Source organism: Cynocephalus volans, chromosome 11, assembly GCF_027409185.1.
Source record: "Cynocephalus volans isolate mCynVol1 chromosome 11, mCynVol1.pri, whole genome shotgun sequence".
Taxonomy (NCBI): Eukaryota; Metazoa; Chordata; class Mammalia; order Dermoptera; family Cynocephalidae; genus Cynocephalus; species Cynocephalus volans.
The window spans coordinates 44,977,378-44,991,619 of NC_084470.1; the positions used below are offsets into that span (position 1 = coordinate 44,977,378).

The 14,242-nt window shown below is 45.3% G+C and overlaps 2 protein-coding genes across 2 annotated transcripts in view; both read right to left on the minus strand.

Moving 5' to 3' along the window:
* The window catches only part of GLB1 (galactosidase beta 1), an 89,965-nt gene extending 81,795 nt beyond the window's left edge, over positions 1–8,170 (minus strand). Inside the window, exon 1 of the mRNA XM_063113639.1 lies at positions 8,086–8,170. Coding sequence (XP_062969709.1) covers positions 8,086–8,160 — 75 coding nt within the window. The 5' untranslated portion in view covers positions 8,161–8,170. The remainder of the gene's footprint in view (positions 1–8,085) is intronic.
* On the minus strand, positions 3,665–7,830 carry TMPPE (transmembrane protein with metallophosphoesterase domain). Its single transcript, XM_063113640.1, has 2 exons — positions 7,787–7,830; positions 3,665–5,806 (listed from the first exon to the last, which is right to left on the minus strand). Exon 2 carries the CDS (start codon positions 5,695–5,697, stop codon positions 4,330–4,332), a length of 1,368 nt encoding a protein of 455 aa, XP_062969710.1. The 5' UTR covers positions 5,698–5,806; positions 7,787–7,830; the 3' UTR covers positions 3,665–4,329.
* Positions 8,171–14,242: the final 6,072 nt, after the last annotated feature.

The window sequence follows — 14,242 nt, forward strand, 5'->3', positions numbered from 1 at the left end:
AGGGGGCTCCTCAAACAGTTAAAAATAGAGCTACTATAAGATCCAGCCATCCCACTTTTGGGTACATAGCCAAAAAAATTAAAGGCAGGACCTAAAGAGATATTCACACACCCATGTTCATAGCAGTGCTATTCACAATAGCCAAGAGGTGGAAATAACCCAAATGTCCATCAGTGGATGAATGGCTAAACAAAATGTGGTGTAGACATACAACAAAATATTATTGTATTTCAGCCTTAAAAAGAAAGGAAATCCAGTTTCCTTTCCTACAACATGGATGCTAACATTATGCTAAGAGAAATTAACCAGTCACAAAAAGACAAATACTATATGATTCCACTTATATGAAGTATCTAAAGTAGTCAGATTCATAAAAACAGATAGTAGAATGGTAGTTACCAGGAGCTGAGGGGAGGGGAAAAAGGGGAGTTGATTAATGGGTATAGAATTTCAGATCTGCAAGATGAAAAAGTTCTGGAGATCTGTTTCACAACAATGTGAAGATATTTAACAGTGTTGAACTGTACACATTAAGATGGTAAACATGGTAAATTTAATGCTATATTTTTTTTACCACAATGAAAAAAGACATTGAGATAATCAAGAAAACTGAAAACTAACTCTTTACACCGTTAACTGCATTTGAATCCTGTACTCACCTGTGACAGATATGAGGGTGCTTCAAAAAGTTCATGGAAAAATGGAATTAAAAGATAATACGTATCTTTCCATGAACCTCTTGAAGACCCCTCGCACCTCACACACAGACAGCAGGAAGAATGCTTCTATTGGGAGGTCAAAGGTCTGGCCTGTAGCCCCAAATCTCCTAACTAGGTATTAGATGATATTAAAGAATCACAGTTAATTTCATCAGATAGGATAATGACATTATGGCTATGTTTATTTTAAAAGGATTCCTACTGAAGTATTTTTTGGGTATAATTATGTTTTCTAATATTTGTCTTTGTACACTACGGCTAAAAAAGAAAAAAGGAGTGTGGGGCAGGGGTAGATGAGAAAGAATGGCAGAAGAGTTTCACTTGTTGAAGCTGGGTGATGAGTACATGTCAGTACACTGTTCTCTCTACTTTGTGAATATTTTAAAATTTCCATAATAAAAAGTTCAAAACAAACTAAACAAAATTGGGGAAAAAAAATTTTACAAAAAAAGGATGAATAGATGTTTGGAATGGATGGCAACAGAATTAATTTATTGAGATTTTTATAATAATAGCATCATACTACACAGGCTATTGTTAATTTTTAAGATGCATTACATTGCAAATTTCATCTAAGAGATAAAAAAAAGAAATAAAATTGAAAGAATGACCAAGCTTCAAATACATATCTCTCACCACCTCCCCCACCCACAAACATAAACAAAACAAATAGATAAATGGGTTAAGAACATTGAACAGAGGGACCAAGGGTGCCATGAAGAGCTGCCCACCAGGGCTGTATGTATCTGGACAGTAATAGAGAAATTTCTGCTGGGAAAACATCTGCCACATCAGGGAATACAGACCAGGTATGAGAGGGTGTGGATGCTGTTCCTTGGATACACAGGCTGGGCCTGTCACCTCTCTGTGAATAGACAGCAATCTGTCAAGCAAGGACTTCAGAGTGGGTGAAGGGTACACAAGGCCACAAAATGATGGCAGTCCAGTGAAAGACAAAGATGCAAGATTAAAAAACAAACAAACAGGACTTGATGAAAGCTATCTCCATCAACCCCAGGGGATTAATGAGAAGAAACCTAGTATGACAAGAGCTGAGTCAAATGCCACCAGCATCACCAGAGCGGGAGTAAAATGGCACAACCTAGCCTGGTCTGGTGAAATCCAAAACAAAAGAGAACTGAAAAGGTGGTAAAAATGATCCAAAAAAAGGGGGTTGATCACAAAACAGTGAGAGTTTGGAAGAGCAGCCTCCCTGAGGCTGGGAGGGGAGGGGAGCCCGGCGTGCTGCCTGGAGGAGGGGCTCAGGGAACCTGGAGCTGGACTGCCCTGGGCAAGCCACTCCCCTCCTAGAATTCCACGTCTGCAAAATGTGTTAAAAGAAAGGCTCTCCAGGGTCCCTTCCCCTGCTTTGAAGTTCTACTATTTCTCTCCAAGCTTACTCCTGCCTGTAAGGATGATTGAATGAAAGGGAAAAAATATGAGGAAGCCACCAAAATCTTAATGGCACTTTTAAAACTTGACTGGATGGCCTGCCGTTAATACTTTGGCTGCCTGAGAACAAGAAGAGGTGGTCTCCAGGATCCTCCAGAACCCCATTATAAACCAGGTGGACAAGAAGGAAAATGAAGAAACTCCCTCCAGCCAGGCAGATTGTACTCGAGGAGATGCTACCCCAAGCAGAGGGAAGTAAATCCCCAGTGGCTGCTGCTTTGACAGATCACTGGGCACCCGCGGCAGGCTGCACGCTGCCCACTCACATTCCCCAGGATTGGCTGCTCCTTAAATTCTCTGGGCACCTGTGCCCAACATAGTTCCTTCACAAGCCCCAATGTGATCTTGAAAAGTTAACAGGGAGCGTTTACTGTGTGCACTGTGCCACATAGAGCTCATGCACCAAGCCTTAATACCCTCCCAACAAAACAATCTTGAGGTAGATATGATAATAATCCCATTTTACAGTTGATGGAAACCAAGCTTTCCTGAGGTCAAGTCATGTGCCTGACACTGGCCAATCAGTGAGCAGCAGGGTGAGCCTCTTGTCAGAGCGAGAATCTTTGTTCCCTGTTAGAGAAAGACTCTCAGTCACAAGTCTAAATTACCTAGCAAGAAGTCCACGCAGAGCCCAGGTCCTGAGTCTCCTCAAGATGCCCTTTCTAACAGGAGTGGTTATTGCATCCCAGTGTCAAAGGGTCTCCTGCCTCTGGCACAACGGCTGAGCCAACTCCAGACAACGTGACCCCTACCTGTTTTTCTGTAGGTCTAGAGGCCAGCAGGCTGGCCCTTCATTCTGTGGCTGGAGCCAAGGGCAGCTTTTATGGGGTCAGACAGGTGGGTTGGAAGCTTCCCAGCAGGAAGGACAGTCCCTGCACTCAACAGCCATACCACAGCTGAGGCTCAGGCAGGGAAGCCTGCGAGGCCCTGCCACTCCCCACCCAAGCCTCCACTTCTCCATGGGTAGAAAGTGAACCTAGCTTCTCACAGAAAACCACACGCACACCAGGGGTGGGGATTAGGGGGCTCTAGTTTCCTGATTCTTCTTCAAATGCAACAGGTATCCTACACTGAAACTAATCGACTCCCTTCCAGGCTCCAGTCATGCGTAAACTGAAATCAGCCTCAAGCCAATCACTTTGAAAGAACACCAAGTTCTGGCCCCTTGTTCGTTCTCTTTGCACAGTTAACTGCGTTTGGATCCTATACTTACCTGTTACAAACATAGCTACTTGACCATCAGTGGAAAGGACACTTATTGGTAGGCAGACGACCTGGCTTCTAGCCCCACATCTCCCACATACCTTGTCATACTGCCAATACCCTACCTCTCTTTCCTTATCTCTAAGAGGGAAAAACAGTCTGTCCCTAATTACTTCACCCAAATGCTGCATAAAATGAGACAAACAAGCCAAAGCCCTCTGACCCCCTAAGCAGCAGCATTAGCACTGTTGCCCACCACAGTGCTCCTGTTTCTTCTTACCTCCCCCCACACCCACCAGCCCAGGAGCAGGCAGTTTAATAGCATTGCTCGAGGTCTGGAGTCGGAGCCCCGCATTCCAGTGGGCTTTGCTGATGTCCTCAATAAAGGTGAGTCTGAAAGAACCAAGGAGGAAAAGAAAATATTCTTCTCCAGCATCCAGAGGAGCCTCCCATTTTGCCTGTTCTCCCAAATTACTTAGCAACACTGCCCTTTCCCCAGAATGGCTCTGGGTCAATGATTCTGAAACTACCTAAGTCCTAAAGAGGGTTTAAAAACACCAAGAGGAAAATGCTCCCTCTCCCACCCAACTATGCTTTCTAGATGTGTCATTTTCCAACAGTCCCATGTTGTGGTTCATCCCTGTGAGCTCTGTGGAAAGAGGGCCTCACTCCACACCATCTGGAAAATAGATGTGTGTTCCTATATATGTGACCTTAGTGGCTTCACAAGTGCCTATAAAAAAGCAGCTGGCCATCTAAAGAGTTAAATCAGCCTGAACTTGCCAAGAAGCCCCACCACAAATCACTGTTCAAGTCAGGCTTATGACCAAGGGGGGCATTGGCAGGACTGGGCAGGAAAGGCTGAAGGATAAAGCAGGCAAACCATTCTGATGAAGGACGGAGGGTAGAGGGTGGAGGGTAAGGGCGGGGCAGAGGTGCACAAAGCAGGGCTGGTTCAGGGAGCCCGCTGCAGGATGAGCTCCGTAATCTCTGCCCTGCTACCCAACCTCATGGGTATCCCATAGTAGGCTGTGCCTGGGCTAACATACACAAATGTAGCCTGGTCCACTCGGTAGAGACCAGCAAAGAAGGGGTTTAGGAGATAGGCTCCCACGTTCAAAGGGAAGATTTGCCCAGCATGCGTATGCCCAGAAAGGATCAGGTTAATATCTGGTCGAGACTGGAGGGCTTTCTTGGCAGCCAGGGGCTGGTGAGCTAGCAAGATGGTGGTGTGGTCTGGGCTGCAGCCTGCCAGGGCCTTGACAAGATCCATGCCATGGCCAGAGTAGTGCAGGATGTCTGCTTCAATATCATCCACCCCTGCTAAACAGATCCAGTTGTCATCTTCACCACCACCACCACCACCACCACCACGATCACCATGTTGGGCCTGCGTGGCAGAAATCTTCACATTCTCATTGTGAAGAGGCCGGACGTGCAGGGATTCCAGCAGTGCAAACCAGTTGCTGACATCTGATGTGTAGTATTCATGATTTCCTGTAACGAAGTAGGCACCAAGGCGTGAATGAAGCTCGCCCAAAGGAGCAACAGCCGTCCGCAGGACTGAGGCTTCTGAATCGGAGAGATCACCCACGATCACTGTGACATCTGGTTCCAGCATGTTCACCATCCTCACAAACATCTCCATCTTGGTCCTGCCCACTGTGGGGCCCAAGTGAATGTCTGAGAGAAGCACGATCTTGAGGTTGTCCAGAGAAGGGGGCAGCTGATGGATGGGGACCTCCACAGTTTTCACAGCCGGGGGCTGGGCAGCATTTAGAAACCCGATTACGCTGAGCACGGCAGTCACTATCACTGCCAGGGCAGGCCTGAGTGCCAACTTCCTCGTCTTGTCAAGGCTGCCCACGACCCTACCACTGCGCCATGCAAGGAGCTGGTAGGCCTGCTCCATGGCGCTGAGGATGCAGAGGAAAAAAACCATGATGATGTAAGCACCCAGGCAAGAGTAGGCTGCCAAGGAAAAGAGATAGGGCTCCTCGGCCACTAGAAAGAGCATGGTGAAGAAACTGGAATGGGCCAGGGCCAGAAAGGCCATCACAGCTATCTTCCAAAGCTGAAAACAGATGGACTCTGCAGCTGGGGAGTGGCTCAGGTTGCTGACTGTGCTACGCCAGATGTAGAGGGAGCCAATGAGCATGAGCGAGTTGACAAAGAAGACAAGCTGCAGGCGAAACAGCCAACGCCAGGCCCTGAACTCAAGGCTCTCTGCCAGATAGGAGCGGGACACGATCATAGACAGGAAGACAGTGAGAGCAGCCAGGGCAGCCTTTGCACCCAGGGACAGCTGCCTGAAGATCGCCATTTTCTCTGCTCCCACAAGGGTCCCCTGCCAGTTCTGTGCAGGTGGGCTCTGGAAGGTGAGTTCCTTAGAAAGGACAGTAGCCAAGGAGAGGTTTCCAAGTCAACTCCGCCTGCAACCAGGAACCCATGTCAGCTTTGTGGGATATCAGAGTGTCCTTGTCCCCATTCAAAACCCAAAGGCCATTTACATCTGCCCAACCTGTCTTGAATCCATGCCGCTCAGATACCAGGCAGTTGCTGCAATTTATTGTAAAAATACAAACACACAAGATTGTGACATGATGGGCAATTTTCATTTTCATACTTAGAGTTTTCTGTATGTTTAAAGTTTCTCCGTAATGAGCATGAACTTCTTTTTTTCTCTGTCTTTCCACCTGTGGCCAGGTAGACTTTTTTTTTTATCATAAGAGAAACATTATTCTAAATCAGTGGTTCTCAAAGTGTAGTCCAGGGAGACCCTTTCAGGACGTCCATTTAGTCAAAACTAATTTCATAATACTAAGCCATTACTGTTTTTTCAGTTCTCACTCTCATGAGTGTACAGTGGAGTTTCCAGAGGCTACGTGACATGTGATATCGCAACCGACTGAATGCGGAAGCAGATATGAAAATCCAACTGTCTTCTGTTAAGACAGGCAAAAAAGAGATTTGCAAAAATGTAAAACAATGCAACTCTTCACCCTAAAATTTTGGGAGAAATATTATTTTTCATTAAAAAATAGTTTATTCACATGTACTGAATTTATTATATCTTAAATAGAAGAATAAATGTTTTCAAATTTTCTCTTAATTTCTAGGACAATTAATGTTTGAGAACCACTGTTCTAAATAAATGTAAATAAGGAAATAATGAAAAGTTAGCCTGCTGGTATCTTTCTTCAGCTCTAGGCCCTGGAGCCCAGGAGGAACACCTAGGCACCTGACATAAGAATTCCTGGGGTGATGCCAGCCTCCCTGTGTGGGCCTCAGGTATGGCAGCCACAGGGCACCCACCACCTGCCCAATGGCGCTGCACAGGACTGATGAACTATCATCGGCCGAGGGCGCCCTGTCCACCTGTTCCTCATCCATAAATCTCCAGATACTGGTGAAGATCTGCCTTCCTCCCAAGCCCCTTACTCTGCCACTGTTCCCCTGAACTATATTCCCCAATTCCACCTTCGCCAGTGGTTCTCACAGCTGGCCAGCTCTGACTCCAGGGCTCCTGCAGGCCTCCAGGACAAGAAAACCCTGTCTACAAAAAATGGGGACAGGGGAACCACAGACACGGTGGAGAGGGAGCAGCAAATATTCAATTTGAGGTTATCTTTTCCCCAAATGAAAACACTTTCAACAGCTGTTTTCCAAACACTTAAACATTTCAACCTTGGTTTTAGATAAATGTATGACTTTTCTCTGCCCGGGGAGCGTAATTGAAAGCCTTTCATCAAAGGGTGTAACTTAACAAGTCAACGGACTCAAATTCTACCACCCGGTACTTAAAACACGCCCCAGACTCAGCCCACCTAAACGCTGAAAGAACTAAAATTGGTTCGCTGAACGTGCAGAGGGGCGGCTGCCCGTTTCAACTGACCCCTCTCCTTTGCACAGCTACGATGCCAACCTCCCCAGGTAGCGCTTCAGAGCCCCCCGGACCGCCGCCTTAGCTCGGACGGAGGGGCGGGGGGTTGTCCTTCCTTTGCTGCCAGACGTGCACACGTCTCCACACCTGACCTACTCGCCTCGCCAGACTTCCCTCCATCAACGCTGGCGCCCACCCGCAGCCTGCCTGTGCCCACCTCACCCTTGACCGCCAAACCCTGCAGAGTCCCACCCATGCGATGAAAAACCCAAACCAAAAAGCAGGCAGTGGGAAGTGGAGAAAAGGGGACGAGATGCTTGACAAGGGAGATCGCCCCGAAGGAAAACCACCCACTGTTTCCATTTCGGGGGCCTCTCCGGACCCTATTTTTCTTTTTCCGGAGCGCTTCGCAGAACACGAACTGGGTAAGGGAGGGCGCCCCAAGCCAGAGCCTGGGGAGCCCTCCAATAACCCGCGCAACTTGGGATCCCCCTCCCGGAAAACCGAAGTTGGAAAGGTTTGGGCGCACCTCATCTCACCCCCTGGTTGCACATATGGGGAAGTGGGTCCGAGCGAAAGAGGCGGCCGGAGCGGAACACACGAGCGACCGAGCGGCCAGGAAGGACGCGCGCCCCGCCCCGCCCGCCCCACACGGGAGGGCCGGTCCACTGCCTGCGCTCAGCCGGCTGGCCGCCTGCCTGCTGGGGCGCACTCCGGGGTCTCAGGCTCTCCACGCTGCAGGACCCCGGATGGCTGCGCTTGCAGCCGGGCTCCCGGCCACCCCGTGCCCTGGCAGCGCGTTCCCGCGCGGGGGTCCCGCGGACTTACGTGCAAGCCGCGCGCAGAGGCCAGCAGCAGCGGCGCCAGCAGCAGAGAGAGAATGCGAACCAGAGCTCCCTGCATGACCAGCTCCCAGACTCCCGGCTCCGCAGTCGGCGCCCTGGCCAGCCGCTCCGCGTCACTTAACTGAGGACCCGATGCCTGGCACCGCCCCTCTCTGGTCGCTGGCCCTGCAGTCAGCTCCCGCGCCGGCTCCGCCCCGCGATCCGCCCCGCGGCAGCAGAGCCGGGAGGGTGGTGTAGGGGGCGAGCCGGGGCCACGCGCGGCCGCGTGACTCCAGGATAGTGTTATCTGGATTTTGCCCTCCTCTGCCGGAGAGAGGGGCGCTTTGGAATGGCAATCGGGAGGCCCTGCTGTCAGTAGCTTGATAACGTGCCCGGGACTGGAGATTGACAAGAGTCTCCTTGCTCCTGGCTGCCTTCAGAAAACAGAAGGGGGTACTTGGTAACAACAAACCCTAAATGCACTAGATAGAATCCTAGCCTCACTCTCACTCTTGCCATTCTCGCCATGTGATGCCCTGCGTCACCACAGGACCCTGCAGAGAGTTGCCACCCAGAAGAAGGCCTTCACCAGATGCGTCCCCTGGACTTCCCAGCCTCCCAAACTGGCCCGTATTTATATGTGTCAGGAGGGAGATGGCAAGTGCATGTCAGCGGTGGTCGAGGTGGAACAAGTAGCCGGCAAGACCCTTCAGGTATCAGGTGGCAGGGGCACTAGCCAGCTCTCGGTCACACCGCAGGCCAGAGGTTCCTGCCACCCCTCTGCAGCTCCCCAGCCCAGATGATTGCAGCTCCCAGCGGGCGCTTCCTGGCCAAGACAGGCCACCATTTGCTGTGCAAGCCTTGGTTGCTGCATTTGTAAATGGGGGTTACTTGGGCTTGAGCCTGAGCTGTCTGAAGCATCAGAGGAGACAATGATGTCTGTGAAGTGCCCAGTGCAGTCCCTGGCACAGAGCGAATGTCCAGCAGATGTGAACTCCCCTGGTCTGAGCCTTCGTGCCCTTTCCTACCTGGCAACCTCGTAGGGAAGGCTGGGACAATCTGTACAAGTTCCATCTACAGCTTGTTCCCCAGAGCTGTGCTCTGCGATCCAGGGGGAGGAGGAATAAGTCTCATCTATATCCAGAAATGACTCACCCTTCCGGGTAGTGTGGATTCTCCAAATCCTCTCCCGAAGCTGAGGGGAACAGTAGACCCACCCCACCATCACCCCTCCCCCTACTCCTCAGGAAATGCTAGCGCTGGCCCCGCACTAGCCACTGCGACTTCCCAGGACGTCTCTAACTAAATACAAAACAGGAGGGATCAGTGAAGCCAAGAGCAAACAAGAAGGGTCAAACCTTGGATTCCACCTCACTGGTCACTTAATCTCTCTGTGCCTCAGTTTCCTCCTCTGTAAAATGGGCTAACAATAGCACCTATGCCTTACAGGTATTATCAGGATTAAATGACTTATTCAATGTAAAAAAAAAAAAAAAAAATCCTAGCTTCATATATGGGGCTGTCTGGAAAACTCTAAATGTGGTCCCTGGTCCAACCATATCAACTTCACCTGGAACTTGTTAGAAATGCAAATTCTGGAGCCCTGCCTCAGAAACTCTGAATCAGAAACTCTAGGTATAAGGCCCAGATATCTGTATTTTTACAAACCTTCCAGTTTATTCTGATGCATGCTGAAGTTTGAGAACTACTGCTCTAGGTAACTGATGAATTTAAAGGTATGGTTCAACTGTGGCAAAATTACTCTGAATGCCAGCCCTCAAAGCACCAGGGTCTGCAGAATTTTTATCTCATCAGAGGGTTTTGAGTAATGAGAGCAGCAACACCTCCCAACTTTCAGTTCTGCGTTTGATCCTCTCAATGTCCCTGTGATGCAGGCAGGTCTGTCAAATGAACGTGAAACAGTATGATTTCTCCATTTGGGGAAACAGAGGCTTTCAGCTAGTTAACTTGTCCCAGGCCTCCGGTAACCACCAGAGCTGAGTGTAGAGTTAGCATCTTTTTCCTGGGTGGCTCCTTCCACTCTCTTTTTTTTTTTTTTTTTTTAAAAGATGACCGGTAAGGGGATCTTAACCCTTGACTTGGTGTTGTCAGCACCACGCTCACCCAATGAGCTAACCGGCCATCCCTATGATGGGATCCGAACCCGGGGCCTTGGTGTTATCAGCACCGCACTCTCCCGAGTGAGCCACGGGCCGGCCCTCCTTCCACTCTCTGAACCTCTTCCCTTTCCCTCACTGCACAACTTGAAGCTTTATTCAAAACTTAGTTTTAGAGGAAGGGACCCTTAGGGAGATCACTTTAATTTTTACCAGTTTTATTGAATTGTAACTTACACACTATAAAATTCGCTTATTTAAAATGTTGTTTAGATTGTGTTAACTTCTGTTTCTAAATTTTATTTTTTATTTGTTTTGGCAGCTGGGCAGTACAGAGATTCAAGCCCTTGACCTTGGTGTTATCAGGTACCATACTCTACCAAGTGAGCTAACAGGACCACCCTTTTAACTTCTTATTTTAAAAAATAAAAATGTATGGTTAAATTACACTATTGACAAAGACTCCCTCCCTGACCAGACATTAGTTAGGCTTTCTGAGCACTATTCTCAGCTAGGTTTTGATTTCGGCCTTCCCAGTTGCTCCCATCCTTGTCGGGCCTGCATCACCCAGTCTCAGCAAGAATCCTGCTAAGTCAACCCTTACCCTTGGTGTCTCCTCTTAGTAATTTGTCATCCACTGATCTCGCTCGGTTGATTGACTATAAATCTCCAGCTGTCTTTGTTGTACTTTGAATTGAGCCAGATTCAGCTCCCCTACTGCAATGGAGTTGACTCCTATTACAACAGTCTTGAATAAGTTCTTTCTTAAAATTTCAACAATTGTCAGAATAAGTTTTTCTTTAACAATATATTTATAACTTGAGGGTCTTCTAGAATCCTTAGTTTTTAAACACTGGGAGTGATGACTATAAAAGTCAAGGTTAGTGGTTACTTATGGGGGAAGAGGGCACTGAGATTGGGACCTGACCCATGCAGGGGGCAAAAAAGTTTTCTTCCTTGACATTGCGGGTGGTTACAAGGGTGTTTGTCATAATGTAACTTATTAAACTATTTGTTTTATATTAATCACTGTATCTAAGTTTTTAAAATAAGTTAAAAAGTTGTTTTTTACTTTCAAAAAGTTTTTTAAAAAACCCGAAACTCTTAGTTTATACCTTGATATTCCCAAAAACCTTTTATATTGTATAACAAAATAGCTAAAATTCTATTTGCTCATTTCTTTCTCCTTACCCATTGGACATTTCCTTGAGAGACTGAGATACTTATCAGTCCTTCTCAGGTTCTTTTCTTGCCTGGAATACCAACTTTCTCTCTGTGCACTGTGAAGTCCTTCCCAAGTTCTGCAATTCTGGTCCAGTACTAAAGAGCAAGGGCTCTGGAGGCAGGCATACTTGAGTTGGAACTGCAGCTCTGCCACTTATTATCTGTGTGACTGTGGCAATTTACTGAACCTCTCTGAGCCCTAGTCCCTTCATTAGTAAAATAGGGATAATAATATCAAATTCACTGGGTAATTGGTGGAGTTACCAGAGATGGTGACTATAAGACAGTTGGCACATATAGGATGTTAGTGGGACAGTTGGTAAAATCAGAATTAGACCTGTAGGTTAGATAATACTATGCATCAATGCAAATTTCCTGATTTTGATAATGGTACAAGTTCTAAAGATTAAATAATAGTTTTGTGTTAATTATTGTTTATGATAATTGTACTGTGGTTATATAAGAGAATATCGTTGATTTTTAGGAAATTAAAGTGCATCATCTTTACAACTAGCTCTCAAACAGTTCAGAAAAAAAAAAAAATGGAGAGAGAGAGAGAAAATAGTATTCCAGAGTTGGTATTCCAGGCATGAAAAGAACCTGAAAAAGGAAAACAAGTGTAGTAAAATGTTAACATTTGAGGAATCATGAAGAAATTCTTTATACTGTTTTTTCAATTTTTTTCCAAGTCTGAAATTATTGCAAAATAAAGTTTAAAGAAGTTCTTGCCACATGACGGATTTAACTTTTCTTACCTTTTGTAGCCTATAGACCCAAGGCAATAAATAGGCAATAGCTATTTTTAACTGGATGGCAGGAGAAAGGGTTTAGAGCAGGGGTTGGCAAACTACGGGCAGAGGACCATATCTGGCCTGCCACCTGTTTTTGTAAGGCCTGTCAGCTAAGAATGGTTTTTAAATTTTTAAGTGGATGGAAAAAAAAATCAAAAGAATAATATTTTATGACATTTAAAAATATGAGATTCAAGTATCAGCATCCATAAATAAGGTTTTTTTAGACCACAGCTACCTCCAATCGTCTACCTGTTGCATGTGGCTGCTTTCACGCTGCAATGGCAGAGTCAAGTAGCTGCAACAGAGACCTTAAGGCCCACAAAACCTAAAATATTTACTACCTGGACTTTTATAGTAAAAGTTTGCCAAGAGATTAGATCTTGAAGCCAATCTGTTTTTTTTTAAAAAAAAAAGGTTCCCAAGAGAGTATAGATTATAGTTTATTTCTGAGATTTTAGTACTTTGTATTGTAGTTAAAATAGCAGTAGTAATAACAGCTATTGTTGTGCTAAATACTTTACCAGCAGTGTGTCATTATGCCTCTCAAAGTTGCCTATTATTATCCACATTTCACAGATGAGACAACTGAGGCACAGAGGAGTTAAATGACTTGCTAATAGCCACAGAACTAGGAAGTGGTGGAGTCTCTAAAGTCCCATTACCTGATTTTAGAGCCTGAGTTATTTTCACAAGATCGTGCTTCTGCCCATACTTTATTTTTCAGTTCTTGTTCAAATGCACATATAGAGTGTGCTGGTAGGCAAAGCCCCCTGCTCCAAGTTGTTTGGGATATGAAATGACTATGAGAAACTGTCACCCTACAGGTATTGATACCCAGTGAGAAAGATGGCCACACACACAACTAAACATGGTACATGCTCTAATATAGGCCACTACTACTCAAAGTGTGGTCTGATGACCAGTGCCATGAGATAAGTATAGACATTCAATTCAGACTAGGCACTTAGAAACTTGTAGCAATTTGGGAAAGTAAGTTTAGAAAATAAAAAAAAAAAAAAAAAGGAAAGAAAAGAGAAAGAATCTAATAATGAAAAAAGTGGGTGTGAATTTTGTATATCTGTTTTTGTTTCATTTTTCTTGTAATTTATTTTTATTGTGTTTTTATAAAAGGATCAGTCCTTGATAGATGGGAAAGAGCACCGATAACAACAGAAACAAAACTGATCCTTCTCCAAAGGTGGTTTGAAAAGCACAGAGGCTTACCAGTAGCATAAGAATAATGAGGGGGAGAAAGACGTGTGACCCCAAAACACAGGTAAAAATTTGCTTTTCTGTGCTGACAGTAGAATCAATTTCAAACCCTTTGATCAATTTTCCTTTAAGGTCCTAACAAAGCTTTCCTATTTAGTGAATTTCAATTCTCAATGTCAGTTCTGACTTATATTTCAGTGTAAAATTTTACCTAATTTTGCATTCCTAACATTTAAAAATGCCATTAAAGTTATTGTAATTTGGTATAGGTTTTAGGAGTATTAAATTATAAATGGTAAAGGCAAGGAAAAAACAAGATCTCCACTAAAAAGACATGACAACTAAATGTGATGTGTGATCCTGGATTGGACTTTGGACCAGGAAAAAAATAGCTATAATAGTATTATTGGAATGTGGTGCTGATAACACCAAGGTCCAGAGTTCAACCCCCAACCAACCAGCCACCCCCCCAAAGAAAAAAAAAAAAAAAAATATATATATATATATATATATATATTTTATATATATAATTATATATATAATTGGGACAATTAACATAAGTTAAATATAGACTATGGATTAGAAAATAACATTGTATTAATATTAAATTTCTTAATTTCAATAAATGATACTGTGGCTATGTTCTTAGAAAATACACTTCTAAATATTTAGGGGTAAAGGAGCATAATGTCTGCATCTTACTCAAATGATAATAATAATAATATGTTTATACTTACATATTTGTAATTACATACTATATGTAATACACATGTATATTCCATGTATATGATGAGAGCAAATAATAAAGCAAATA